Consider the following 15545-nt stretch of genomic DNA (forward strand, 5'->3'; position numbering starts at 1 on the left):
AACCCGCCGCTTGGTTGGGAGTTTCAATATAACCTTCACACGGGGGGGATGCCAAGGCCAAAGTTTAGAGCACATGGAAATTAAATCTGCTTTAAAAAAAAAATTCTATTCATTTTTCTGAAACCTGAAAGAGGTGAAATAAACAGCAAAAATTCGAAATTAGAAACACAAACACACAGACATGACAATCAAAATTGCTTTCAATCAAGCTTGTTAGCCTTTCTAATTTAATCAACAAGAAGGAGTAGTCACTGTGGTGTAGGTCTGTGTGTGTGTGTGTGTGTGTGTGTGTGTGTGTGTGTGTGAGCGGGGGTCTCTTTACAGACCACATTTTTTCCTCTTTAAATCTCCTTTATAGGGTTACACAGACTCAAAGCATGACGGATCCGCAGGGAGGTTATTTCAAACGCTCACTCAATAAAAAAAAAAAAAAGTTCCTTTGGTTTCGCTTGCTCTGCTCATTTTGACAATTACATCTACTGCCCCCCCCCCCCCAACTTGTGTTTTATGTGGCTCCTATAAGAAATTAAAGTGAGAAAAAAAATACATTTGTAAATTATAACAGTGTCAGTCTATTTATTAACAATAAATAATCAAACAATAATAAGGATTTAAAAAATGAGGTGACAAAAAACAATTACAAGAGGTGAAGGAATTTAAAGAAATAAGGAAAAAAAGAGTGAACGTGATTTGATGTCACCATGCAGGTGCTTCGCTCTCATTGGTCCCTTCATCACACTTGCCTCGGCATCTCACCTAACATGCACGTCTTGTTATTCAAATGACGGAGACATTCAACATTCCAGTTTATGCCGTCTGATTTCCATTGGTCGCTAAAAATTCCTCAAGGTATTTTTCTTTCTTTCTTTCGTTCTCTCTCTCTCTCTCTCTGTCTCTCTCTCTTTCACACACACACACACACGCACACATAACGGCTCCACTTCCTCTCTCTCCCCTTCGCCTCTATAAATAGCGAGCATTTCTTATCCGCATCCAACGAACCAATCCGTGAGGAAACTAATCAAAAGCTGCTCGATACATCCACAGCGCTGCACCGCCAAGTGGGGCAAGGAGAGCTGAAGTAAGTTATTTATCTACTATGAGACGCTTGACCGCGATGGTTTATTTATTTATATCTATTTATTCGAAGGATGAATACTACTGTATTTTTTTATTTTTTTTTTATTTTTTTTTATTTTTACAAATACAACCGCAATGCAATCACATTAAAGGGATCGCTAAAGCGCATATGCAGCCTCCAGAGGGGAGATAATTGAGGAGGCGTGCCTCGGAAAAAAAAAACTTCGCCCCGTCTCCGTCTTCTCTCTCCGGGCTGCAGCCTCGGAAGTAAAGGCGCACTCAAGCGACTAATCACTGGACGACCGGCCAGTGCGAAACTTCACCAAATTATACACTCCCCAGTGGGGGAGCGCAAAGACTGGGAGTTTATTCAGGGAACCTTCAAGTCAGGTTAGCGGGCTATTTAGAAAATCCAGTGAATTCGAGAGCCTGTATCAGCATTGGGAAAGAAAATAATTAAGAATTTTTTTTTTTTTTTTAAGTGTTTTAATGTTTTTCCCCCCCATAAAAATATATTGACAACCTTATTTACCCAGATTAATCCATTTAAAATATGTAATAATAATAATAATAATAATAAAAATGATAATAATAATAATACTAATAATAATGTTACAATTTGTCAGTTTGGGAAAGTGAGTTGTTGGGGTTGTTGGGGTGTGTTTTGAGGGGTGGAGGGGGGGCTGTCTGGCAGTCAGCTGGTCCAATAAATACAATGGCAGCCTTTGTTTTATTTTCGTGACGCAGAAAATGAAGGAGGCCCCGAATGCGGAGTCGTGGCTGGCGTCCTGTAATCAGGCCAACGCGTGCCGTCCGGATTATCTCGTTAATTTCTTACGGAGAGAATGACAAGAGATGGAGGGAGAGAGAGAGAGAGAGAGAGAGAGAGAGAGAGGAGGGAGAAACACACACACACACACACACACACACACACACACACACACACACACACACACTCCTGTAGCCAATAATAATTAATGGCCGCGCAGGGCTAATGATGGGGGATGATGGGGGTCGGTGGGGGGGGCATTTATTATTATTTATCATTATTATTGAACGGATGTGGAGCAACCGGTAGCCGCGGGTGCAAAAAGTGACAGATTGGGGAGTGGCAGCGGCCGTTATTGGCCGAGGGGTCCGGCACCCCGGGGTCCTGGGAACTCGGGTCGACAGGTAGGTGTCATTAAAAAAAACGTTACGAAGCGCTTCAGACAGCAGCATATGGTAAAGACTAATTAGCTACTGCTGCAACAGGAGGCTGACTAATTTTTACTGCACTCAATAACCCGTTGGGCCTAGTTATGGGTTTAATTTATTAACCATGATTAGACGTGTATGGTTGATTTAATAATTCACTCAACACGACAAAAAAAAAATTAACACGTACGTGTAAGAGCGTAATATACTATTGCCACGATACTCCAACTGTAACAATCATTTGACTCATTATGTAATTATAATAAAACAAAGCTGATCAGGTTGGATTGTAGGCGAACGAATTCGTCTAATTTAATCATGTTTTTAATTGAGTCATTTTTAAAAAACCTTAATAGAGGCTTTTTTTTTTTTTAACAAAACAAAACAAAATGGACAGCCTCGGTAAATTCAATAACCGATGGCATTGACCTGCTAAATTGTCTTCTCCACCTAAAATAAACCCCCAAAAAACACCCGGGGACAAACTCTGAAGGGCCATCTCCTTGTTTGTTTTGATGAGGTGTTCCTTTCTAATCAACACTTAAAGATAGTCTCACCTTCCAAATCTAATTACCGGGAGCAATTCATTAGTAGGGGAGGGGAGGGGACGTAGAAGGAGGGGTGGGGCGGTGGTGGTCGGCCTGAGGTGTGTGGCTTTAAGTCAGAATTCACTTTAGGTTGCAGGCAAGGGGTTTATAGGATGTTTGAATGAGATGTCAATCGTTGTTTTTTTTTCTGTTAAAGTTCTCCTGCGTATTTTAACGTCGCTACATTTTCATGTACAAGCGCTCTGGTGGCATGGCGCAACAAAAGGCGCAGATACATGAAGACGCTCGGCCGCGTTCTGAATGCCCGCACAGTTTGCAGAGCGGGCTCTATTGTGAGCGCTCCCCCATCTCCCTCTCCCTCTCTCCCCCTCCTGAAGTCTTTTGTTATCAGCATTACTTATCAGTCAACAGTGGGCTTTGTTTCTGCAAATGGCCCCCCAATCGGCTGTCTATTTAGCTTGGCCTAACCTGTGGGTATATATGCTAATGGATTTGGGAACTCGGCTGCATGGGGGCCCCTGCATGCAGCGAGTGTGCGCATTTTAACGACAATGTGTTGTTTTGGTGGCGGTACCAGCAGTAGGAGTGTTTGGAGGAGTTGGTTGGTGGTGATGGTGGTGGTGGGGGGAGTGATAATGGGGGCGGGGTTATAGTAGCAGTTAGTATGGCGGCGGTGGCTGTGGGGGGGGTGGAGGGGGGGGGGTAACGGGTGTGGGTGGGTGGGTGCGGTGATGGCGTAAGCGCCCTGTCAGCCAGACAGAGCCTCGTCAGTCCGCAGCAGGGCCAGCTGGGGGTCTCCACTCCCCCCTTTTTAAGAGCCCGTCCTCGTCCGAGGACGCCCACTTCTTTCAAATCCCCCCGCGGTGCAGTGCGCGCACACAAGGCTGCAGCAGCGGACCGTTTCCCAGCCACGTTTGGCCTGACTTATTCTTGATATTATTTCATTTTTGTTTTTGTCAGGTATATCGACGAGGGAACCCAAGAGGATTAAACGGCGTTTTGAAAGAAAATACAAACATTTTTTTTATCCCTCATATTTGATCAACTTACGAATCGGTGCAACCTCAACACCCCCGGACCGACCGCCAACATGATGTCCTATTTAAAGCAGCCGCCGTACACGATGAACGGACTGGGTTTGACTACCTCAGGAGTGGACCTGCTGCACCCTTCAGTAGGATATCAAGGTAAATACAGCTGGTCCAAGCCAAAGTGTTGTTGTTGTTGTTGTTGTTGTTGTTTTTTTTTTGTTTTTTTTGTTTTTTTTTAAATATATATATATAAATATTATTTTGTTTTGTCTTTGGCGGTAGTGACAGTAGTGAATGGATTTGGATTATTTACAACCATTACCATTGAAAAAAAACTAGTCCAATAAATGTGTTACAGTTTAAGGAATATTTTTAATAGTCCTATATAAATATCTATATATATAAAAATCACCTACGTTTGAATAAAGAAAATAGCCAAAGCAGAATAACGCGTTAAAGGCCAACCACTTTGATCAACAACGATGTTCGCCTCTAAAATACACATATAAATAATGAATTGCACTAGATGGTCCAAGTTGGGGAAGTTTGGCGCTAAAATTCCCGGTCATGTAAACGCATCACGCAATGAAAGTAACCATTCGTCCGTTCTCTCCCCCCCCCTCAGGCGCCCCTCGCAAACAGCGCAGAGAAAGGACGACGTTCACCCGGGCCCAGCTCGACGTGCTGGAGAACTTGTTCGGAAAGACTCGGTATCCGGACATCTTTATGAGAGAGGAGGTGGCCCTGAAGATCAACCTCCCCGAATCTCGCGTTCAGGTGAGCCCTCTCAACAAGCATGTATTCACAGCCGATTCAAGTTGATTTGTTGGTTCATTTGTATGGCACAAAGGAAAGTCCCTTTAGCTTGGGGGGGGGGGGGGGGGGTCTAAGTAATTGTTGAATCGAATTATTATTTTAAGTAGCCACAAAGTCAAGTTTCTTGCGCTTGGCAATGGTTTAAAAGCGCATACATTTTCTATTTATTTATTTAATAACGCAATTAAAATTTCAAATAAACTGAATTAAAAGTCTACATCGCTCTATCCGTTTTGACAACCTGGAATATTAACTTCAGAAAAATAACGATACTATATTTTCCCCCACTCAGGTGTGGTTCAAAAACCGGAGAGCCAAGCACCGCCAGCAGGCCCAGCAGACCCAGAGCGGCGTGCAGAACAAGGCCGTCAGCAAGCCGCTGAAGAAGAAGGGCTCCTCCCCGGTGCGGGAGGCCAGCTCGGAGAGCGGCGCCAGCGGCCAGTTCACGCCGCCCTCGGCCACCTCCCTCCCGCCCGCCGTGAGCAGCGGCAGCAACGCCGCCGCGGCCGTGTCCATCTGGAGCCCGGCGTCCATCTCGCCGCTCTCGGACCCGCTGTCTACCTCCTCCACCTCCGCCGCCTCCTCCGCCTCCTCCTCGTCCTGCATGCAGCGCTCCTACCCGATGACCTACAGCCAGGCGTCGGCCTACAACCAGGGCTACACGGGCTCGTCGTCCTACTTCACGGGGATGGACTGCGGCTCCTACCTGTCGCCCATGCACCACCAGCTGTCGGCCGCCGCCGGCATGAGCCCCATGAGCGGCAACGGCGTCTCCAGCCACCTGAGCCCGGCGTCGTCGCTCTCCACGTCGGCCTACGGCGCGGCGGGACTCGGCTTCGGCGGAGCCGCCGACTGCCTGGACTATAAGGAGCAGACGGCCTCGTCGTGGAAGCTCAATTTCAACGCCGACTGTTTGGATTACAAGGACCAATCGGCGTGGAAGTTCCAGGTGTTGTAAGCGAGGGTGACGGACACACACTGTGAGAAAAGTGCAAACTCTTCGAAAAAAAAAGAGACAGAAAACAACAACAACGACGACGACAAGAAGCAGACTGGAGGCTGCACCTCGACTTCTACCTCGGTCCGCAGCAGAGGAGAAAGAAACAGGAACTGCCAGCCCGCTTATTGTCTCACTCGCTGGGGTTAATTTATTGAACATTCACACTGACTTCTCTCCAACTTTGATCAAGGACACGGAACAAATGTGTTGACCAAGAAGGAGAAAGGATCAAAAGAGGCGAGGCGAGGAGATCCAAGCCTGACGGAGCCCAGTTTGAGGAGTAGGTCAGGTTCTCCCTCCTTTAAGCTCCTTAAGGACGCCGATCTCCTCGAATATTTTGTTGGCACACCACGGGCCCCTTGGATCAAAGCGATGTGCGTGCGTGCGTGAATAGAGCGTTTGAGTGCGTGTATAATTGAGAGAGAGAGGGAGAGAGGGAGGGAGAGAGTGTGTGTGTGAGAGAGAGAGAGAAGCAGCGCTGATGTGAAACCCGGATGCACTATTAATTTATCAGAAATTTGTTTTAATACTAGTTACAAGACAATCACGCAGTCGCCGTGTGTCCCCCGTGATTTTGAACGACGTTTCCTGTATGTGTTCATTTCTGTTATATTTTGTTTTTATTAAAATTGTAATTCTTTGTACTTCCCAAACAACTTTGCTCACGCAACAAACCCATGGTGTATTTTTTTTTTTAACTTTTGTCTTTGTTTTATTAGATTTATTTCCATGTCTCGACTGTTCAGTGGTAAATTATTATTATTATTATTATTATTATTATTATTATTATTATTATTATTATTATTATTATGAGGTTGTTATTAGTTGAATGAAATAGGGTTGTACAGGGTAACAAGCCAGCAGCTAGTGAGGTCCAGCCGAGCTGTAAAGTGACGGTCAGAGGCCACAAATATGACAATAAAAAAGATCCACTCCAATCCCAACAATTTGACGTTTTTTCTATTCATTTATCAACGAAATGTGACATACAACACCCACACACACACACACACACGCACGCACAAGGAAACAAATACACCCACAAGTGGTTATACAAGGGGCCAATCAAATTGAACGTGTAGTAACATTACACTGTTTATTGGACGGAGAGGAATTTGAGTTATGGCAGAGTTAATCTCGTCTCATAACGAGGATAATCCAGCATTTCTATTGACGGCTGCTCTTTGCTTTAGCGCGCACTGCTGACCAGTGCATTACCCGGAAATCCACAAAAATGAAATTTATGAAATATAAACTACAATTTTATTCATAAAAACCTCGAAAGTGATCAAACAGAAAGAGTCAAGAAAAAAAAAATAATCTATGTCTATATTATAGTTGAGGTTTAGGCTGTATCGAACATATGGACCTGCGACATTATATCAAGTCCGAACGACTCGTGCGCGGATTAAAGTGGCCCACGAGGCTCGTGCTATCAGTCTAATTAGGGTGTGGCGTGACGTCAGAGAGGGCTGCGCCCAATTTTGGCGTGACTTTTGTGCAGCAGTTTGGGTCCGTTTGACCCTCCTGCGCTAATTAGCAGCGAATTAAAACGCAAGCGGCTACTGACTCTTGTCTGGACTCTGCGACTCTGTGTGTTTGTAATTAACAACCCAGCATGTAAGCATAACAGTGGAGGATTTAAATTTAAATTTGAAAAAAAAAGAAGTTAATTTTAAACATAAAAAAATGGATAGGCCCTAAAGCAAAAAAATAAATAAATAAATAACAAAGGGAAATTTATTCTGAAGAAATAAACCAGCTTTAAAGCTAGCTAGAATGTGCAATTTGCTAATATATCAAAGCTTTTTTGAAACCAGACAGGCACATTCTGGGTCAAACAATTTTTTTTTTAAAACAGCCAGTACCAAATATATAAGTGACTGAACTGTCCTTATAGGCAGCGAGACCATAAACTTGCATCGACATTGTTGTAAAAAATCTCAGCTGGACAGCACCACTGATTATTGTGGGGTAACACAGCCAATACTCATATTAAAAACACTGCTACACACAGTAAGAGCCTCAGCCAGTCAGAGTCATTTCAATCTGATCAAGTTCACCGACAGTTTATCTGCAGAAGCAGCTATGCAGACCACTCACTCACCCCCCCCATGCCACCCCTCAACCCCATGACCCCCCCTGCACCCGATCGCCCCCCTTGTCCCAAGTATCCATTTGGATTTAATTAAGTCCGAGCGGCACTAAGTGGGACATATGGGTCCGGCAGACACGCTTTATTAATCCTCTCATCACATTTTGAGGATGCTGAACAATAAAGGGGAAGCCTTCTCTTGAATTACAGGCAAGCGCACGTTTTCGCGGACCCCGGAGGCGAGGCCTCATACTCGGGGCAGCCCTTTTTACGCCCCAGTCGGGAGGGGGATGACTCCCAGGTGATGTCATGGGACGGTGTATGGCTTTACAAATGGGCGCAACCCATGTGTACTCAATTAATGTTTCTGGAGTATAAGTTAAGGCCGAAGGGGGTCGTCATTACCCGTAAAACCCACCAAACCCACTCCAATGTTACTGTGAAATTACACCGACTTATAGAAATACAATCAGCTGAATGTGTAGAATTTTTAAGGAACATGTATGCAGAATATTTTGCTTTCCAAATATCAATTTACTGCATCATCTAGCTTTTTTTTTTTTTTAAATATCTATTTTTTTATTCATAATAGCAGAATGGAACAAATAAATGACAACCATTTTTGTATTCTACACAATCCAATCATGAATGCTTTTCAGCAAGCCGACACCAGAGACTATAAACACACATGGTTTTAATTCTCCGGCGTGACAATATTTCCTATTGTCGTTCCCGTTTCCTGTTCTCAAATCAGATCAGATTTAACACGGCGTTTCCTTTTGTTTTTGTTAATTTCTTTTTTCTTAAAACTTAAAAGTCAGAGCAATTCAACAGGCCCCGCTGTGAGCAAAACTAATACATCAATTATAGTCAGCAGAGACAAAAGGCTTGACACAAATGATTACACGCGACGAGCAATTGATCATTTAAAGCAAGCCTCTCGTTCTAACGGGATAATGCTATTATGAGCTGCGCCGTGTCACTGACAGGCATATGACTTAAAGAGAATTAGTGAAAGTATAGCGGGGCAGCAGCTCCGCTCCAGCCAGTCGCGGGGGCCTGATTTCCTGACAACGGTTGCCCGAAAAAAAATAAGCCGCAGCTGAAGTGTGGCGCACTTTTTTTTTTTTATTTATGAAGGGGACAAGAATATAAAGAGATAAGCGGCCAAGTTTGTTGGTGAGAATACAACCGAAAACTATTGTTATGCATAAACGTGTGTCCTACATTCCCGCAGGGACGATGTCTATCACATATCAGCACAGTAAAGGCATACATAATTCATGCAGCGGCGACAACAGTCGTGGAATCTCATTTGAATGAATGAAACAATGGCGTTTCTGTACTCGCGCAGACTGGCGGTTGGCGCTGGTTTAGGAAACGTCAGCGCCTTAACCCGCGGTGACCCTCTCTATCTGTGTTAAGCCGCGCAGTGTTTGGTGTGATGATTTCATCGCACGGATTACACAATTTGATGGGATTAAACCCAATTCGATCAGATGCACATGCTAAATATTTTCGCGGCGTTTAAATGGGACTTAGAGTGGCGGCGAACGTTCCGTGGGAGTTGCACCCTAAAGCTCCGTCGAAGGGGGTTAATGGTCAACGAGGTACATCTGATCCGCTCTCATTATCGAGTCTTTGCATTACAGTTTAAATGAAAAGCATGATCTCTCTTAAATCACTTTGACCAATAGGATTTTTTTTTTTTTAATTTTTTAATTCATGATTCTGAGAGGCCTGCTTCTAAACTGAGATATCAATGGATGGCGATTCTGAGCTTTTGCTCCTGAACAATGTCACCTTCATACAAATCTGCGCACTAAAATAAACATAAAGTCGGCCTTTTCTAACCGATTTCTTTTCAAAGGTTCCGTATTATGGAATCACATCCAGCAGCCTCACACGACTAATTCTGTATATGTATATATGTAAAATAAAACCAACCAAATGTCAGTAGTAATAATAATAATGATAACAATGGATTGGATTTATATGGCACTATTCTAGGCACTCAAAGCAAGCGCTCTACATCGAACCCATTACTCAATCGTACCGCATTCACAAGCTCATTCAATAGTGCAACAAAAAACAGCAAAAACAAATCCTGATTTTAGCTTTGAAGCTTACATGAAGCAGTCCCACTACTCAGAATCAGTCAAATTCAGGCATATTCCAGCAATCCTATGTAGCAACTTAATCCCACTGCATCGCCAATTCCAGAATTTGGTTCGGTGGCAATTTTAAGGGTAATTTTTATATGTCAGACCCAAGTGACTTTTCCAACCTAAATAAACGCCACTTACACAGAACAGAGTAGTCATTTATAGTAGCAGATTACGACCTTATTTTGACTTCAGGATTTGTCCAGCACACTGCGCTAATGTTTTCATATCAGTAGGAAATAATAAGAAAATTCCCGTTGTGTCACCCGACATGAGTCCAAATGAATCAAACATTTTTCCTTGTCCAAAAAAAGAAAAAAGAAAAAAAGAGCCCGACATAATGGAGCAACAGGGAACTGCTGTTGACTGTGCCAGGTTTTGTCAGATGCCCCGGGAGAGTTTTTGCATTATTGCGAGAAAAATCAGGATGTGTAGCTTTAGAAGGTTTATTTTTTTTCCTGGCTCTTATCCAATTCACGATGGTAATTACTGGGCGAAAAAGGTGCTTAAAGGACCTCCCGAGTGCTGCTCTAATAATAAGACCGGCTGCTTTTCTTTCTGTTGATGCTATTTTGGTGTTATGCAAACATGGCTAACTGTCCTGGATCTTGTTGTAACTGGGAAATACATTTAGTCTAGAATTCAAGATGAAGTCATATAAGATATTCATCATCATACAAATAATTTTGCCTCTGTGGTCAAAAGCAATTTTTGTATAATCTTACACAGATATAATTCATGTATAGAAGTAAAATGCAAACATTGATTTTATGTATAGGTTTTCTGCCAATCTCCAAGCTGTCCATCCTTTGCCTCTTTCACTTGCCCCTCTTTTCAAAAACCCGGTGTTTAAAACAAGCAGATCTGGAAGTTAACTCTCAGTGACATCACAAAGGGAACCACTACAGCAGTGTTTCTCAAAGTGGGTGGCGCGCCCCCCTGGGAGGCGCAGAGTCACGTCTGGGGGGGGCGCGAAACACCGGGCGGGAGGGAGACGGGGCGCCCGGGGGAACTAATGTTTTCACGTCGGAACTTTTTCCACGGCGGAACAATTAACAAAAAGTGTTCAGTAGGTTGTAGCTAAGAAAAACGCTGCTCAGGTACACAGGATGGACAAATATTTGACAAAAAGAAGAATTCAGGAGTCCCGGCGGTGGCCAGTGGTCTTTGTTGTTGGCCACTTTTGGCTGTAGAATCGTTCCGCAGCCAGACTTGAAGCGGGGTCCACCTCCTTTTTATTTTATTTTATTTTATTTTTTTGGGGGGGTGGGGGGGGGCATGACAAGGTGGGGCGTGACAGAGAAAGTTTGAGAACCACTGCCCCTAAGGCCATGCAAGTCTATGGGGTCAAAAGTCAACTTTGTCCTAGAGACATGGGACCACTTGCAGGTTCATCGGGATCCCTCAAGACACAGCCACGTCAAATTTGGGGCTTCTAGCCCATGAGGAACCCCGAAACCCTAACCCTAATTCCAGCTAACCCTAACCCTAACCCTAATTCCAGCCTTATCGCTAACCCTAATGCCATGCAAGTCTATGGGGTCAAAAGTCAACTTTGTCCTAGAGACATGGGACCACTTGCAGGTTCATCGGGATCCCTCAAGACACAGCCACGTCAAATTTGGGGCTTCTAGCTCATGAGGAACCCCGAAACCCTAACCCTAATTCCAGCTAACCCTAACCCTAACCCTAATTCCAGCCTTATCGCTAACCCTAATGCCATGCAAGTCTATGGGGTCAAAAGTAAACTTTGTCCTAGAGACATGGGACCACTTGCAGGTTCATCGGGATCCCTCAAGACACAGCCACGTCAAATTTGGGGCTTCTAGCCCTAAATTCTTTTTTTTGGGGGGGGCATGAAAAAAACGTTTTCCTCCAAGGTGGGGCGTGACAGAGAAAGTTTGAGAACCACTACACTACAGTAACCCAGGTTAGTGAGAACCCAACCAGTTATTTATTTGAGACCCTGAAACGACGGCGAACAACAAACGATGGTCGGCTTGAGAAGCTAAAACCCTGCAGTGGGCTTTAAACAGAGGGCAAAACTCTGGTTTTCCTCTGGGATCTATTGCGTTGTTCTATTTGTTTTTTTTTTCTTAATAAATAATGATGCACTGCAGCTGCATTGGAGTCCGGCATAAGATTGTGAAAATGGGCTTAATTATGTAAACTTCAATTTTTTTCTTAAAGCAACTATTTTGAGTAAGCAAAATCACTGGGGGATTACGCTATACCTTTAAATTATGTCTTTTATACTTTAATCTGTACATTTATAAAATCCCATTACATCTAAATATACTTGGGATTAACTGCTGAAAAAAAAGCATTTAAATACGAAGCATGTGAGAAGTTTACATCGTCACCATATGGCTGCGAGTTAGAAATGGGCCAAAAAAAAAAAAAAGCCATTATGCTTGGAAATTATCGTTTGAGGAAATAATCGCTGCACAGACACATTCGTTCACTCAACAACACACACAGACGCACACAAGCACAACACAGAAAGCTGATTACAGGTTTACAGACAATCCAGCATATGTAAAAATCACAATAATAATACACGCAACTGGTGCTTCGCACAAAGTCAGAGCCTAGTTAATGTTTCTATTTTTTTTTTTTTTTTTCAGCATCCATTTAGCTTCGGGACCTTTCAACCCCGGATTACCACGACGGTGGACACTCAGCCAACAAAGCACTCGCTTCTCATATGAGAACAAACCATTAGCAGGGGGAAAAAAAGAGATATAGATAAATCTCCTTAAAAGAGCAAATGGGAGATGTTGCGATAACAGCTTACATGCATTTAATAGCCAAATTTACATCGATAAGCCGGCCGCTAAAAGCATTTTGACGCAAACACACGACTGAGTGGAAGAAGCCATAGGATGACGACACGGCAGGGCAGCGCGCCGGCTGTATTACCGATGTAAGGTTAAAGATTATTCACATGCTGGAGTTTTTCGAATAAATTGCCGAACTGGAATTTCTTTTGAAGGGATAGAGAAAGAGAAACTGAAATTTCACCCTTTAATTTATGGTATTTTTTGTGTTTGTTTTAACCCCACAACTGTGTCTATGCTGATATTTTCTAATCCATGCAAGAGGAGTTTCACAGAGGGACGTAATTCCACTCACTGGTGGACATGGACTGAAGAAACAACAGAAGAAAAACACCCCGCACTATGTTGTGTTCTTATGATATTTGACACCACTGATGATATTCAGTACAATAAAACTCCCTCTGGTTAAAATTTGTGTTGTTGTTGTTGTGGTGGCAGTTTTTGGAAGCTTGATCCGCTAAACATGGAGTTTCTGGTGATCTTTGACTCTTTTTTTTTTTTTAATGATTAGCTGTGTGAGGCCGCTCCACTGGATTCCAGTGTGGGTCATAAAAAAACTGTCATCGGCTACGACAAAATTCGGGACCTTTAATGCTGGTTGCGCATGGGCGGGACGAGCTATAGGTGAGCAGGCGGGAGAGGAGACACGGTGATTATCGCTCTGTTATTAATCTTGGCCGTCTGCCCCCGTGCGACTCTCGGGGCAGATGGAGAGGTAAGACGTCGCGGGAGGCCTGTTGACAGATGCCCTGCTGGTCCCGCCCCACCTGTTAATGGTCACCAGTGGAGCTGCTGGAAACCAGTGCGTCTGTTGTGGAGGTGAGCGGGGCCGGACGGGAGGGGAAACGCTAGCTGCGTTTCTCCATTATCCATACAATTTTGCAAAGGAGGAGGAGACGGAACATTTTTTTTACAAGTAATCAAAGAGAAAAATATAACAACCATTAATGAAAGCAAACAACATCGAAACGCAGATTTATGGCAAAATGTTTTGGGGACTGAGGGACGAAATTTTACGAAAATTACAGTTTATGCGCTTCCCACCATTCAATGGAAACGCCTGCAAATCGCAACTGCACTTTGTCGAAGTTTTAGAAATATCGCCTTTTTTTTTTGCGAAAAAGTGTAATGGAAACGCAGCTACTAGTACATCCCGTTTTAAGTATTGTGTTTGTGTGAGTGCGTGTGTGTGTGTGTGTGTGTGTGTGTTACGGGCATTTGGTCATCGTGCCAGATTAAGTGCAGGTGTGCGTCTGAATGGGCGCCGGCGTGTTTATGGGTTTATGGATCAATCATGAGTGTGTGTTACTGTGTCAGCGTGTGTACATGTGTGCGTGCGTGTGTGTGTGTGTTTAGGGGAGTAAGCAGGAGTGTGCCCTGTTTGCACCCCCACACAGTCGCCACACGCCTGGCCACCTGCTCCGGGATTAGAGAGCATGCGGATTACACGCGTCACAATGGAGATACAAACACAAATATGCCCTTGGCCAACAAAGGACACACACACACACACACACACACACAGACATGCAGGCAGGCAGGCAGACGCACAAACACACAACTGTAAAGCCGTAGGAATAATCGCTTTTAGCATCGTCGATATTTTCATACTTTTGAGAGTAGTGACTCAAGGAGGCCAAACGTGGCAGATTATATTTATGTTGTGTTGACTGTTGGTTCACAGGTGCAGCCCACAGAGTTCAAGATGTGGAGTGTGTGTGTGTGTGCATCAGTCACAAGTTGAACGAGTTGAGGGTTTTAATGTGTGTGCGTGCATGCGTGTGTCTTGGGAATGTGTGCGAGTGTGGTGGGTGGTGGGGAGGAGGGGGGGGGTGTTCGTTCGAGAGGCCTGCAACCCTGTGACCCACAACCGATCTGCTGCCCTACTTTTCAACTCTGAAAACACTGTGACGTCAGCAAAGGAGTGTGTTGTGGTGGGCATGTGGTCACACACACACACACACACACACACACACACACACACACACACACACACACACACACACACACACACACACACACAGCTGATCGACACCGGCATCGCTACGCAAAAACATCATCCACAACCCTCAACAACAGCTGCACTGATAACGCACCAATATTTATAGTTTCACAAAACAGTGATGTTATGTAACCAACTGGTCCGGTTTGACCCAGTTCCTGACAAAAATTTACATTTAGGGGCAAGAAAAAAATGATATATTTTTAAGACCTGGTAACCTCAGACAGAGAGATAGATGGATAGATGGATAGACTAACAAACTGACAGACAGATAGATGGTAAACAAAAAAGGCTTTAAGTAGTTCAAGACCATTTTTCCCTGAAAAAAGTAATTTCTGAAATAAGCTTAATTTAAAAAAACAACAAAAAAAAAACATGTTTTATAATCAATTCAGAATGGTAATAGTACAACCGTTTTGGATTTTTAGTCAAATGTCAGACTGGGAATTCACTGAAAGAGACACTGATGATGAAACACCAGTGAAGCAAGATTTAAATTGAAAAAAAAATAAAAAAAAGTCCCTTGGACTTGTCAGAGTGCAGCCGTCAGCTGGCTGAAGTGGAATCTCGCTGTCATCCGTGTGACACTTGGCTTTTTGCGCGTCGTGATGCAATTCAAACACCTCGGGGTCATTGAGAGACGTTTTCAAGGCCGGTTTTTGCGCTAAACCGAAATCACAGAGACGACATCAAGGTGATGCAAAAGGATGTCAAGACAATTTTTTAATTAAAAAAATAAAAGACAAGGTGAGACGCCGTGCTGTGTGTTCT

The 15545-nt window shown here is 43.8% G+C and overlaps 1 protein-coding gene across 1 annotated transcript; it reads left to right on the forward strand.

The window, feature by feature from the left end:
• Positions 1–3613: 3613 nt before the first annotated feature.
• On the forward strand, positions 3614–5686 carry LOC142900408 (homeobox protein OTX2-like). Its single transcript, XM_076044682.1, has 3 exons — positions 3614–4012; positions 4482–4633; positions 4965–5686. The coding sequence occupies exons 1-3, from the start codon at positions 3916–3918 to the stop codon at positions 5628–5630; spliced, it is 915 nt and encodes a 304-aa protein (XP_075900797.1). The 5' UTR covers positions 3614–3915; the 3' UTR covers positions 5631–5686.
• The last annotated feature ends 9859 nt before the right edge of the window (positions 5687–15545 follow it).

The sequence above is a fragment of the Nelusetta ayraudi genome, unplaced genomic scaffold (genome assembly GCF_046127955.1).
Source record: "Nelusetta ayraudi isolate G7.1 ecotype Tasmania unplaced genomic scaffold, CSIRO-AGI_Nayr_v1 ptg000082l, whole genome shotgun sequence".
In the NCBI taxonomy this organism is placed as follows: domain Eukaryota; kingdom Metazoa; phylum Chordata; class Actinopteri; order Tetraodontiformes; family Monacanthidae; genus Nelusetta; species Nelusetta ayraudi.

Coding starts and splice junctions, on each gene's coding strand:
- LOC142900408 (XM_076044682.1), top strand. CDS start 3,916: ATGATGTCCTATTTAAAGCAGCCGCCGTACACGATGAACGGACTGGGT. Junction 4,013..4,481: donor CCCTTCAGTAGGATATCAAG/GTAAATACAGCT, acceptor CCCCCCCCTCAG/GCGCCCCTCGCAAACAGCGC. Junction 4,634..4,964: donor TCCCCGAATCTCGCGTTCAG/GTGAGCCCTCTC, acceptor TCCCCCACTCAG/GTGTGGTTCAAAAACCGGAG.